A 13,204-nucleotide genomic window follows, 5' to 3' on the forward strand; every position below is an offset into this window, starting at 1 on the left:
ATCTTTACTGGGCTTCATTTATAGAACAGTTCAAGGCATTCATCAAAGGAGACTAAAGGTTTCAAGTTACTGAAGGATCATGCCAAGAAGGAAGAGATAAATGGTAAAAATGTAAATGAGGAAGAGCCTCAGGCCTTGAAAGAATACCTGACATGTGAGCAATCACCATGGACAACAGAAAATGTGACCCCAGAGTCCCAGCATCTAAAGGAACTGGCAATCACTTCACCTTCTCTCATAAATGAACGCTTCCTTTGTTCCTACTTAAAGTCCTTAAGACTTGTTAATAAGAAGGTGAGCAAGTTATTTTATTCTATTTATGTGGGCACTGGGAGTATTTGCTTAAGGTTTTAGAGTAGAGCTGTAGCTCAGGTTGTAGGTATTGAGGCTGGTTGGCTCGCTGAGCCAGTTTGTTGCTCCGCAAACGTTTCGTTACCGTGCTGGGTAATATCCTCAGTGCAGCCTCTGATGAAGTGTCGGTGTGTTTTCCCACCTGGTTTTTAAACTCTGGGGTCTGTTGTGATGGATTGCCTCACTTTTGGGTTTCCTACTTAGTGGAATGTATATGGGATCGAGTTCAATGTGTTTATTAATGGCATGCCTCATGGAGTGCCATGCTTCCAGGAATTCTCGTTCTGGTCTCTGCCTATCCGGTCCCAGGATTTGGTGTTGTCCCACTTGGTTCTCCTTGTCCATGTGGGTTGAGGTGAGTGAGTATTGGTCGCGTCTTTTTTGTAGCCAGTTTGTGTTCATGTACTCTTGTAGTTAGTTTCCTTCCTGTTTGTCCAATGAAGTGTTTCTCACAGTCTCTGCAGGGGATCTTGTAGATGACATTGGTCCTGTCTATGGTGGCTCCAAGACCCACTCCCTGCCAACCCAACTCCCAGAGTTTAAAAACCAGGCGGGGAAAACACACTGACACTTCATCAGAGGCTGCACTGAGGATATTACCCAGCACGGTAATGAAACGTTGCAGAACAACAAACCAGCTCGGTGAGCCAACCAACCTCAAGTATTTGCTTATTTTACTTTAATGAATAGCTGAAGATGGAATTAATCTTCCATTGTTGTCAGAGCTCCAGAGAAACTGCACTGATGCTGGCAGATCTGCTGAGTTTGTCCTGCACTTTCTGTTTTAATTTCAGATCTCCAGCATCCACAGTAATTTGCGTTTATTTGGGTGGTTAATAGCAAGCTTGTTGCAAACACAGGAGTTGCCAGACTTCTAATTTTAAGAACGCAAATAATTATCAAACATAATGCAGCCTCCCCAATTCATCACTAATTATAATGAATCAACATTCTATTGTACGTTATAGAGTCATAGAGATGTACAGCATGGAAATAGACCCTTTGGTCCAACTCATCATGCTGATCCGATATCTTAAATTAATCTAATTCCATTTGCCATCATTTGGCCCATCTCCCTCTAAACTCTTCCTATTCATATACACATCTGGATACCTTTTCATTGTTCTTATTGTACCAGCCTCCAACACCTCATCTATCAGCTCATTCCAGACACAAACCACTCTCTGTGTGAGAAAGTTGCCCCTTAGGTCTCTTTTGTATCTTTCCCTTCTCACATTAAACCTATGCCCTCAAGTTTTGGACTCTGCTGCTCTGGGAAAAAGACTTTGAATATTCACCCTATCCTGCTCCTCATGATTTTATAAACCTCTAAATGGTCACCCCTGAGCCTCCGATGCCCCAGGGAAAACAGCCCTGGCCTATTCAGCCTTACCCTATAGTTCAAACACTACAAACCTGGTAACATCCTTGTAAATAGTTTCTGTATTGAAATCTTGTTTCTCATGTCGTTGGTGATCCATTTTCCAAACACCTTCAGTCATCAATCTTTTCATCAATCCAACAGCTTTGTTCTATCTATTTTGTCCAGAACCGTTATGGTACTAAATTCCTCAATCAAATTTCCTTTCAGCTTTCTCTAAGGAAAATATTCCCATTTTGTCCACTCTACCAACATAACTGACACCCTCAATCCCAAAACCATTTTTATTAATATTTTCTGCACTATAAAGTGTTCACATCCTTCCTAATGCTCAGTACCCAGAACTGGACACAATGCTGCAGCTAAGGTCAAGCCAATGCTTCATAAAGATTCATCAGAACTTTCTTGCTTTGTGTGCCACTATTTATAAAACCTAGAATCAAATGTGTCTTTTTGAACATATTCCCAAACTGTCCTGCCAGGCGTGTGTACATATGCCCTCAACATATTTTATTTACCTGTATTTTAAACAGCAAAATGCCCAAGAGATTTACAAGGACATGAAGCTAATGCAGCACCAAGGCAATTAAAAGCTGTTTCTATTTTTCTTCTGTAGATCTGTGAGGTTGACAAGGAAATGTTGAAATTTCAGAATTTGGAAGAACTTATATTAAGTGTCAATAAAATCACCTCATTAAACTCAGAAAATCTTCCCAGAAAGCTTAAGGTAAGAGTGAAGAGTGGGAACATTCACAATCTCTGTTATAATGCTAACTTTGTGTGAGTCAGAGATAATGGGAACTGCAGATGCTGGAGATTCCAAGATAACAAAGTGTGGGGCTGGATGAACACAGCAGGCCAAGCAGCATCTAAGGAGCAAAAAAGCTGACGTTTTGGGCCTGGACCCTTCATCAGAAAAGGTGGATGGGGAGAGGATTCTGAAATAAATAGGGAGAGAGGGGGAGGCGGACTGAGGATGGATAGAGGAGAAGATAGGTAGAGAGGAGAGTATAAGTGGGGAGGTAGGGAGGGGATAGGTCAGTCCGGGGAGGACAGACAGGTCAAGGGGGTGGGATGAGGTTAATAGGTAGGAAATGGAGATGCGACTTGAGGTGAGTGCTGCTTCTACTTTATGCGAACAACAGTTTTACGAACATTTATGTTGCTTAACTGTGGAAAATGAATTTTAAATGTGGCATGAACCACATTTGGAATACTGTCTTTGTTCTTTTGCTGTGTTTAAGATTCTTGAGCTGTGCTCCAATGAGATTTCCTCTTTGCAACAACTGAGCTCCAATCCACCACCTATGTTGCAATACCTTGGGCTGTCATACAACAAGCTTTCGCTGTCCTCTGACTACAGATATCTCTCAGACATATTCTGGTAAATATGCTAAGACCAGTTCTGCTAGATATGTAATATAAAAAGATTAGATATACTACTCTCTACATATGACAGGAGCAGCTTATCCATCCAATGACCTCCTGATTCGCCAACACATCTCTTCAACCACTCACCATACCCAACTGGAAAGTGAACTTGGAGGTGCTCTGTTAACTGGATGATTCCTGTAAAAATGAGCAGAGATCAGGGGTCACACACAACAGATTTTTGTGGGCAGCTAGTGTGAAGCATTTAGTGGTCTGAGACTCTGTTAGTTGGTGACATGAGCCAAACTTTTCCATGCGTAAACATTTTAACAGGTCAGGACCATTTCCAGCCCCCTCACATTAGCAGGGTACACCCCCCACCCCCACACGCCCCCACACAGTTCATTTTTACAGGAATCAGCCAGTTAGCAGAGCAGCTCCAGGTTCACTTTCCAGTTGGGTATGGTGAGTGGTTGAAGAGATGTGTTGGCGAATCAGGATTTGGCGTGTGAGGGAGAATACTGGTGGGACAGCAGTGCAAGTAAAGCACCTGAGAAACAGTGAGGGCAAAGGGGGTGAGAATGATCTGTTTGAATCTAACCAGACAGATCACCTGGCATCGACCTAGGCACCAGAACAGAAAACGGCAGAAACAGCCCTGTCGAACCTGCAAAGTCCTCCTCACTAACATCTGGGGGCTAGTACCAAAACTGGGAGAGCTGTCTCACAGACTAGTCAAGCCAGAAGCGTGCCTTACGGACAACATCCCAGACGACACCATCACCATCCCTGGTTACGTCCTGTCCCAATGACAGGACAGACCCAGCAGAGCTAGTGGCACAGTGGTACACAGTTGAGAGGGAGTAGCACTGGGAGTTCTCAACATTGGCTCCAGACCCAATGAAGTCTCATGGCTTCAGGATAAACACGGACAAGAAAAACTCCAGCAGATTACCATGTACCGTATTCCCACAGCTGATGAATCAGCACTCCTCCATGTTGAACAAATGTACTCTGAGTGGGGAACTTCAACATCCTCGCAGAAAAGTGGCTCAGCAGCAGTGCTACTGATTGAGCTGCTAGACTGGGCCTGTAGCTGGTGGTGAAGGAACCAACATGACGGAATAACATACTTGACCTCACCATTACCAATGTGCCAGCTGCAGCTACATCTGTCTGTGACAGTATGGGTAAGAGTGACCATTGCGCAGTCCTTGTGGAGATGAAAGCCCGACTTCACATTGAAAATAACCTCCATCATGTTATATAGCACTATCACCGTGCTAAATGGGACAGATTTTGCACAGATCTAGCAACTTCATACTGGACATCCATGAGGTGCAGTGGGCCATCAACAGCAGCAGAATTATACTCCAGCACAATCTGTAACCTCATGGTTCAGCATATCACCCACTAAACCATTGCCATCAAGCCAGGAGATCAACATGGTTCAATGAAGCGTGCAGGAGGGCATGCCAGGAGCAGTACGGCATATTTGAAAATGAAGTGTGAACCTGGTGAAGATACCAAACAGGACTATTTGCATGCCAAACAGTGAAAGCAGCAAGTGAATGAAAGAGATAAGCGATCCGACAAACAACGGATCAGATCTAAGCTCCGCAGTCCTGCCACATCCAGTCGGGAATTATGGTGGGCAGTTAAACAACTCACTGGAGGAGGAGTCTCCAATGATGGAAGACCCCAACACATCATAAGGCTGAAGCATTCGCAGCAATCTTCAGCCAGAATTGCCGAGTGGATGATCCATCTCGGCCTCCTCCAGTAGCCTCCACCATTACAGATACCAGTCCTCAGCCAACGTGATTCATTCCATCTGACATCAAGAAACAGTTGGAGACACTGGATACTGTAAAGGCTACAGGCCCTGACAACATTCAGCAATAGTACTGAAGACTTGTGCTCCAGAACTTGCAGCTCCTCTAGCCAAGCTGTTCCAGTGCAGTTATGACACTGGTATCTACCTGGCAATGTGAAAAATTTCCCAAGTATGTCCTGTACACAAAAAGCAAGACAAATCGAACCCAGACAATTACCGCCCCATCAGTAATCTCTCGATCATCAGTAAAGCGATGGAAGGTGTGAGTAATAGTGCTATCAAGCAACACCGGCTCACCAATAACCTGCTCAGTGACGCCAAGTCTGGGCTCCACCAGGACCATTCAGCTCCTGACCTCATTACAGCCTTGGTTCAAACATAGACAAAAGAGCTGAATTCTAGAGGTGGGGTGAGAGTGACAGTCCTTGATGTCAAGGCTGCATTCGACCAAGTGTGGCATCATGGAGCTCTAGCAAAACTGGAATCAGTGGGTACTGGGGGCAAACTTTCCGGTGGTTAGAGTCATACCTGACACACAGAAAGATGGTCGTGGTTGTGGGAGATCAATCATCTCAACTCCAGGACATCTCTGCAGGATTTCCTCAGAGTAGTGTCCTCAGCCCAACCATCTTCAACTGCTTCATCAATGACTTTCCTTCCAGCATAAGATCAGAAGTGGGAATGTTTGCTGATGATTACACAATATTCAGGACCATTCATGACTCCTCAGGTACTGAAGGAGTCCATGTTCAAATGTAACAAGATCTGGATAATATCCAGGCTTGGACAAGCAACGTTCATGCCACACAAATGCCAGGCTTTGAACATCACCAATAAGAAACAATCTAACCAGTGTCCCTTGACATTCAGTAGTGTTACCGTCACTGAATACCCCACTATCAACATCCTAGGGATTATCATTGTCCAGAAACTCAACTGGACTCACCACATAAACACAGTGGCTATAAGAGCAGGTCAGAAGCTAGGAATACTGCAGTGAGTAACTCACCTCCTGACTCCCCACAGTCAGTCCACCATCTACAAGGCACAAGTCAGGAGTGTGATGGAATACTCCCCACTTGCCTAGATGAGTGCAGCCCTGACAACATTCAAGAAACTTGACACCCTCCAGGACAAAGCAGCCCACTTGATTGGCACTACACATCCACAAATATCCACTCCCTCCACCACCAATGCTCAGTAGCAGCACTGTGTAATATCTACAAGATGCACTGCAAAAATTCACCAAAGATCCTCATACAGCATCTTCCAAACCCACAACCACTTCCATCTAGAAACAAGGGCAGCAGACATATGGGAACACCATCACCTCCAAGTTGCCCTCCAAGTCACTCACCATCCTGACTTGGAAATATAACACATTTTCTTCACTGTTGCTGGGTCAAAATCCCAGAATTCTTTCCCTAATGGCATTGTGAGTCAACCCACAGCAGGTGGACTGCAGCAGTTCAAGAAGGCAGCTCACCACCACCTCCTCAAGGGCAACTAGGGATGGGCAAGAAATGTTGGTCCAGCCAATGATACCCACATCCCACAAAATGAACAGAAAAAGAAACTACAGAAGATAAATAAAAACTCACCAGTAAAAAAGTTTTAGATTTTGTCTGTAAGATTTTGCGTTAGGATTATTTTGTGCGTGTAATAATTGTAATGAGGTCAATCAGGTGGACCCATAGAATATGAGTTCCTTGATAGGGGCTGTTAATCTGGTCCAATTAGGGAGCCCTGGCTGACAGATATAAGCAGATTGTCAGGCATTGCCTTAATCTGAGAGCTGGCTCTGAGGGAGCTGGATCAGTGTCAAGGACTCACAAAGTGTCAAAGAGGAATGACATGATACTGATGTCTGTGGACTTATTTCAGTGTGTATCTTGGTATTCATGTCTTTTCAAGTTTGTTAAGAATATTTGGATGATTGTTTCAGTACTAATACTTTGATCTTGTTTATCTTTTTGTAAAATAGGCCCAATATAATATCCCTTGATTTGAGTTTCAATGACTTTGTCAATCTGCGGGACATTGTAACTTCTCTTTCTTTCCTGCCAAACTTGAAGAACTTTATTTTCCTTGGCAATCCATTGGCTTTTTATCCGTACTATCGGGGTTTTACAATAGACATTCTGCAGAACCTTGTTTCTCTGGACGATATCTTGATATCCCCTGATGAAAGACACCATTTTAAGGGCATTGCTTCACGGCAAGGTAAGCATGTTAAGTAAATGAAACCTTGACTGTAATTTTCCAAAAATTGTTTGCTTCGGGGAAGTATCAGAGGATTGGAAAACTGCTTGTGGGACACTCCTATTCAAAAGGGAAAGAGGCAAAAAATGGGTAACTGTAGGCCAATTAGCCTGGTATCTATTGTTGGAATAGTATTGGAATCAATTATTAAAGCAGTAATAGCAGCACATTTGTGAAAATATAATTTAGTCAAGCAGGGTCAGCGTGGCTTTGTTAAAGGGAAATCATGCCTGACGGATTTCTCAGACGCTTTCAAAGAAGTCTCGACCAAAGTGGATTGAGGGGAACCAGATGCGTTGTATTGAGACTTCCAGAAAGCATCTGACAGGGTACCTCTCGAAAGGTTCAATCATAAGATAAGAACACACGATATTGGAGCTATTGTACGGAAATGAATCAGGAATTGGCTAAGTAGTAGGGAATGGTGAGCAGGGATACGGGGTTCTTTTTCAGGTTGGTGACCCATGACCAATGGGTTTTCACAGGGATCACTGTTGGGACGATAATTGTTTACAATATGTTAATGGCTTGGAGGAAGGAAGTGAATGTGCTATAGCCAAGTACAAAAATAGATGAAAAGGCAGGTTGCAAAAGCAATGCAAACAAGGTGTGCAAAAAGTTGGCAAATAGAGTACCAAGTGAGAAAATGAGAAGCTGCTCATTTGGAAGGGAGAATAGCCGAATGTAATATTATTTAAATGGAGGAAAACTGCAGAAATCTGCAACACAAAAAAGCATGGGGTACTTGTGCGTGAAACACAGAAAGGTAGCACAGTGCAGCAGCTAACCAGGAACGCTAACAGAATCTTTGTTTAAGGGATTGGAGTACGGAATTGGGAAGTCTTACTGCAACTGTACAATGCGCTAGTGAGACCACATCTGGAGTACTGTGAGCTGCTTCGGTCTCCTTATTTAAGGAAAGTTATCTTTTCTATGGAGGCAGTTCAGACAGTGTTCACTAGGATGATCCCTGATATGGAGGCATTTTATTATGAGCAAAGGCTAAACGGGTTGGGACTCTACTCACTGGAAGTTAGAAGAACTAGAGGTGATCTCATTGAAACATAGAGGATTCTTAAGGAGTAAATACTGAGAGGATGCTCCCCTCATGGGAGAATTTAACACAGAGGGCATCATCTCAGAAAAAGGAATGCCAATTTAAGACTGAGATGAGGAGGAATTTATTCCCTGAAGGTTGTGAGTCTTTGGAACTCCTTGCCACAGAGAGCTGTGGGTGCAGACTCTTTGTGTGTATTTAAGACTGAGATAGATAGATTGTTGATCAGTCAGGAATCAAAAGTTATGGGGAAAAGGCAGGAAAGTGAGCATGAGGAATGATCCTATTGAATGTCGGAGCAGGCTCAAGGAGCTGTATAGACCGCTCCTGTTCCTATTTCTTATGGTCATGTGGTCTAATGAGTCAGGCTGACAATGGCTGCAGTTCTAACTCTGTTTATCTGCCTCTTCCTGGAGTTGCTGGATATCTTCACCTTCAGGGTGAAAGGCAGAGGGTTGCGTGCAAGAGAGGTGAAATGAGCACAGAGAATAGATGGGAAACATTGAGAAAGATAACCACGAGGAATGGGTACAACGCAGCAATAGATTGTGGTTGAGTGTGAGCATTGAATTACGGGATTAGATTTGAGAAGGAAGCTCGAGAGAAAGAAACAAGCACGATGAATGAGGAGACCAGGTGTGGTGAAGGGTGGGAGGGGAAGCTTCTATTGCCCGGATATTTGCAAGTCACCACAGCAAGAATTCCTGCAGCCATTCAGATACCTGTCAGAGTTCCTTTAAATGGAGCCTTCCCTGATTGTTTGTGGTAGCTGGGAGATGGGTGCTAGTGCCATGGCTTAATAAAGCCATTCCGACCGGAAGTAATTCGAGAAAATTCTACCCAAGGATGTGCACAGATGAGGAAGGGTATCACAATGAGGCCAAAAAGGCCTATTCAGAAATTCTCCACAGGGTGAGAAAGGAGAAACTCATTTACTGTCTGTAATAAACATGATAAATAAGTATCAGTGCATGTATTCATTACAAGCTTGGTTACATGAACTATCACAGATTAAATGAACCTCAAGGCTAAAAGAGAGACAGAAACTGCCAGAAAACATTCTGAGACATTAATTACTTTAATGCTGCTACCGAACATAGGTACAAGTACTCGAAATGCTCAACAGTTCAATCTGAAGAAAATTATCAAATTGATATTTTCGGTAATAAAAACCAAAAGAACTGCGGATGCTGTAAATCAGGAACAAAAACAAAGTTGCTGGAAAAGCTCAGCAGGTCTGGCAGCGTCTGTGAACAAAAACACAGTTAATGTTTCAGGTCCTGTTCTGAGGAAGGGTCACTGGACCTAAAATAATTACTCCGTTTTGTCCTTCACAGATGCTGCCAGACCTGCTGAGCTTTTCCAGCGATTTTTTTTGTTCCCGATATTTTCAGTATTACATTTCTATCAAATTCAAGTGCAGTTGCCTTTAAAAAAAAATCAATCTACTCTTATTCCTTCATGTGCTAGAATCTTGCACATTATTATTTCAATTTTAGTTAAATTATTCAGTTTTACTTCTCTAATTCACTCAACAATTTGTTTTGATTTGTTGCTTATGTAATAATCCATGGCATAGTGAATTCAGAACAAAAGCAGAAGTTGCTGGAAAAGCTCAGCAGATCTGGCAGCCTCTGTGAAGAGAAATCAGAGCTAATCCTGTGAGGGTGAAGGGGGAAGGTTCGCAGGAGTAGAGAACCCTAGATGACAATAGATATTGACGCTTTGACCAGAAAAATGAAGGAGGTATGGCTCAAGAGCAGACAGCTGGGATCAAGGGAATCCCTGGAGGTATATTGGATACAGGAGTGCAATGAAGAAGGAAAGTAGGAGGGTGAAAAGGGGGCATGAGATAGCTTTGACTCAGAGATTAGCATGGATCCAAAGAGATTCTTTAAGAATGTTAACAGAAAAGAATAATTAGAGAGATAATAGGACCCCTCAAGGGCAAAATTGGACATGTATGTGTGGAACCACAAGGGATGTGCGAGGTCCTCAATGAATACTTCACTTCTGTGTTTACAGTGGAGGAAGACATGAAGAATTGTGAGTTTTGGGACGTTAGTGGTGATATCTTGAGGACAGTCCATATCACAGTACAGGGGGTATTAGAATGTATGAAGGTGGATAAATCTCCTGGTCCTGACCAGATATATCCAATAACTCTGCAAGAGGCTAGAAAAGAAATTGCGGGGGCCCTGGCTGATATATTTGCATCATTGTTAGCCACAGGTGAAGGTTGTGTCCTTATCCAAGAAGGGCTGCAAAGAACAACCTGGGAATTATAGACCAGTAAGCCTAACATCTCTGGTACGTAAGTTAATTGAGAAGATACTGAGGGATAAGTTATATATGCATTTGGAAAGACAGGGTTCGATTAGGAGAAGTCGGCATGGCTTTGTGCGTGGGAGGTCATACCTCACAAATTTGTTGGAGGTCTTTGATGAAGTGACGAGGAAGTTTGATGAGGGTATAGTCTGTCAGTAAGGCCTTTGATAAGGTTCGACATGGTAGGCTGTGCTGCAAGGTTAGATCACATTGGATTCAATGAGAGCTGGCAATTTGGATACACAACTGGCTTGATGGTAGGGAGCAGAAGGTGATACTAGAAGGATACCTATCTGACTGGAGGCCTGTGACTAGTGGTGTGCCTCAGGGGTTGGTGCTGAGCCATTGCTGTTTGTCATCTATATCAGTAATTTGGGTGAGAATGTACAAGGCATGATTAGTAAGTTTGCGGATGACACTAAAATAGGTGGTATTGTGGACAGTGAGGAAGGTTATCAGAAATAGCAGCAGGATCTTGAGCAGCTGAGGTAGTGGGCCAAGAAATGGCAAATGAAGTTTAATATAGAAAAGTATGAAGTGTTGCATTTTGGAAAGTCAAATCAAGGTAGGAGTTTCATGGTGAATGGTAGGGCCTTAAGGAGTGTAGTGGAACAGAGGGACCTTGGAGTTTAGGTGCACAGTTCTCTGAAGGTGGAGTCATGGGTATACAGGGCAGTGAAGAAGGTATTTGGCACACTGGCCTTCATCAGTCAGGGCACTGAGTATAGAAGTTGGGAAGCTATGTTGCAGTTGTACATGATGTTGGTGAGGCCTACAATTGGAGTATTGTGTTCAGTTTTGATCACCTTGCTAATAGAAGGATTATATTAAACTGGAAAGAGTGCAGAAGAAATTTACAAGGATGTTGCCAGTACTCAAGGGACTGAGTTATAGAGAGATGTTGGACAAGTAGGATTTTTTATTTAGAGTGTAGGAGACTGAGAGGGTATCTTAGAGTGTACAAGATCATGAGAGGCATATATAGGGCGAATGCACTCCGTCTTTTTCCCAGGGCTGGGCATCTGTTTAAGGTAAGAGGGGAAGAATACATGGGAACCTGAGGATCAATTATTTTTTATACAGAGGGTGGTATGCATATGGAATGAGCTGCCAGTGGAAGCATTGAGGTGGGTATGTTAACAACATTTAAAAGGCATTTGGACAAATTCATGGACAGGAGATGTTTAGAAGGATAAGGGCAGGGTGCAGAGAAACGGGGTTAATGTGGATGGGCATTTTGGTCGGCCCTGACCAGTTTGGACTAAAGGGCCTGTCTCTGTGCTGTAGGACTCTTAACGTTTCGGGTCCGGTGACCCTTCCTTAGATGGTAGGTAGGAAATTATCGGTTTTCATGCAGAAGACAAGATCATGAGAAGTAAATGATAGGTGGGGATAGAGCTCAAAGAGAGAACAGCAGGACAGAAAAAGGAGTTGAGAATATCTGGCTAGGAGGGTGAATCGCAGTTAATGAGGAGTGTTAGTGACTAACACTAGGTAACTAACGAATCTAACAATCTGAACATATGCAATGGAGGCAACTGGAAGCTCAGGGTCAGAGGAACTGAGAGAATGGAATGGAATCTTTACAGGAAGTGGGGTGTGAGGATGTTCAGCTGAGGCCAACTTCAACAAGGGAGCCTCTGAAATGCCCACTTTTGTCCTCAACTGAGATTTCCCCAGCACTGTTGTCAACAGGCCCTCAAAGAGGTCCAACCCATGTTCTGCACTTCCGCTCTCACCCCTTCCCTTCCCTCCCACAACAGCAATAGGGCTCCCCTTATACTTACCCACCATCTACCATCCCATCAGCATCCACATCCAGAAGGCCATCAGATGCCATTTCTGCCACCTCCAGTGAGATGCCTACCACCAGAAACATGTTCCCTACCCCTCCCCTCCCCTCCCCTCCCCTCCCTAGTCTGCCTTCCACAGGGACCATTTCCTCTCAGAGATCTTGGTCCACTCTTTCTTCACTCCCAACATTTCCCCACAGCCCTCCCTAGCGCCACCTTCCCCTGCAATTGCCAAACGTGTAACACCCGCGCAATTACCTCCTCGGTCCCCAGTATCCAAGGGCCCAAACATACCTTTCCAGGTGAAACAGCACTTCACCTGCACTTCCTAGAATCTAGTCTACTATAGTCACTGCTCACAATGCGGTCTCCTCTACATTTAGGAAATGAGGCATTGACTGGGTGACTGCTTTGTAGAACATCTACGTTCTGCTTGCAAAAAAGACCCTGAACTGCCTGTTTCCTGCCACTCTAACGCACCACCCTTCTCCCCGACCAATGTTTCTGTCTCTGGCTTGCTGCAGTGTTCCAGGGAAGGTCAGTGCAAGCTGAAAGAACACTTAATTGTCCGCTTGTGGACCCTGCAGCCCTCGGATTCAATATCGAGTTCAATAATTTTAAGGCCTAAACTTTCCCATATTCTAGCCCCCTACCCCACACAACACCACCTGTTGTTAGTCACTAAAGGTCCCTATTAACAACTATTCACCCTCTTGGCCTGATCGTTATCACCTCCTTTGTTTATCCAACTGCACTTCTCTCTCTTTGGGCTCTATCCACACCTATTGTTTACTCCTTACTCCCTTCCCCTCTCTGTCTTCTGT

The 13,204-nt window shown here is 43.9% G+C and overlaps 1 protein-coding gene across 1 annotated transcript in view; it reads left to right on the forward strand.

Moving 5' to 3' along the window:
* Positions 1 to 13,204, forward strand: part of LOC125464309 (leucine-rich repeat-containing protein 43-like) — a 40,388-nt gene that overhangs the window by 11,018 nt on the left and 16,166 nt on the right. Inside the window, exons 2-5 of the mRNA XM_059654839.1 lie at positions 25 to 294; positions 2,349 to 2,459; positions 2,977 to 3,116; positions 6,925 to 7,163. Coding sequence (XP_059510822.1) covers positions 25 to 294; positions 2,349 to 2,459; positions 2,977 to 3,116; positions 6,925 to 7,163 — 760 coding nt within the window. The remainder of the gene's footprint in view (positions 1 to 24; positions 295 to 2,348; positions 2,460 to 2,976; positions 3,117 to 6,924; positions 7,164 to 13,204) is intronic.

The sequence above is a fragment of the Stegostoma tigrinum genome, chromosome 26 (assembly GCF_030684315.1).
Source record: "Stegostoma tigrinum isolate sSteTig4 chromosome 26, sSteTig4.hap1, whole genome shotgun sequence".
NCBI classification, from domain to species: Eukaryota; Metazoa; Chordata; class Chondrichthyes; order Orectolobiformes; family Stegostomatidae; genus Stegostoma; species Stegostoma tigrinum.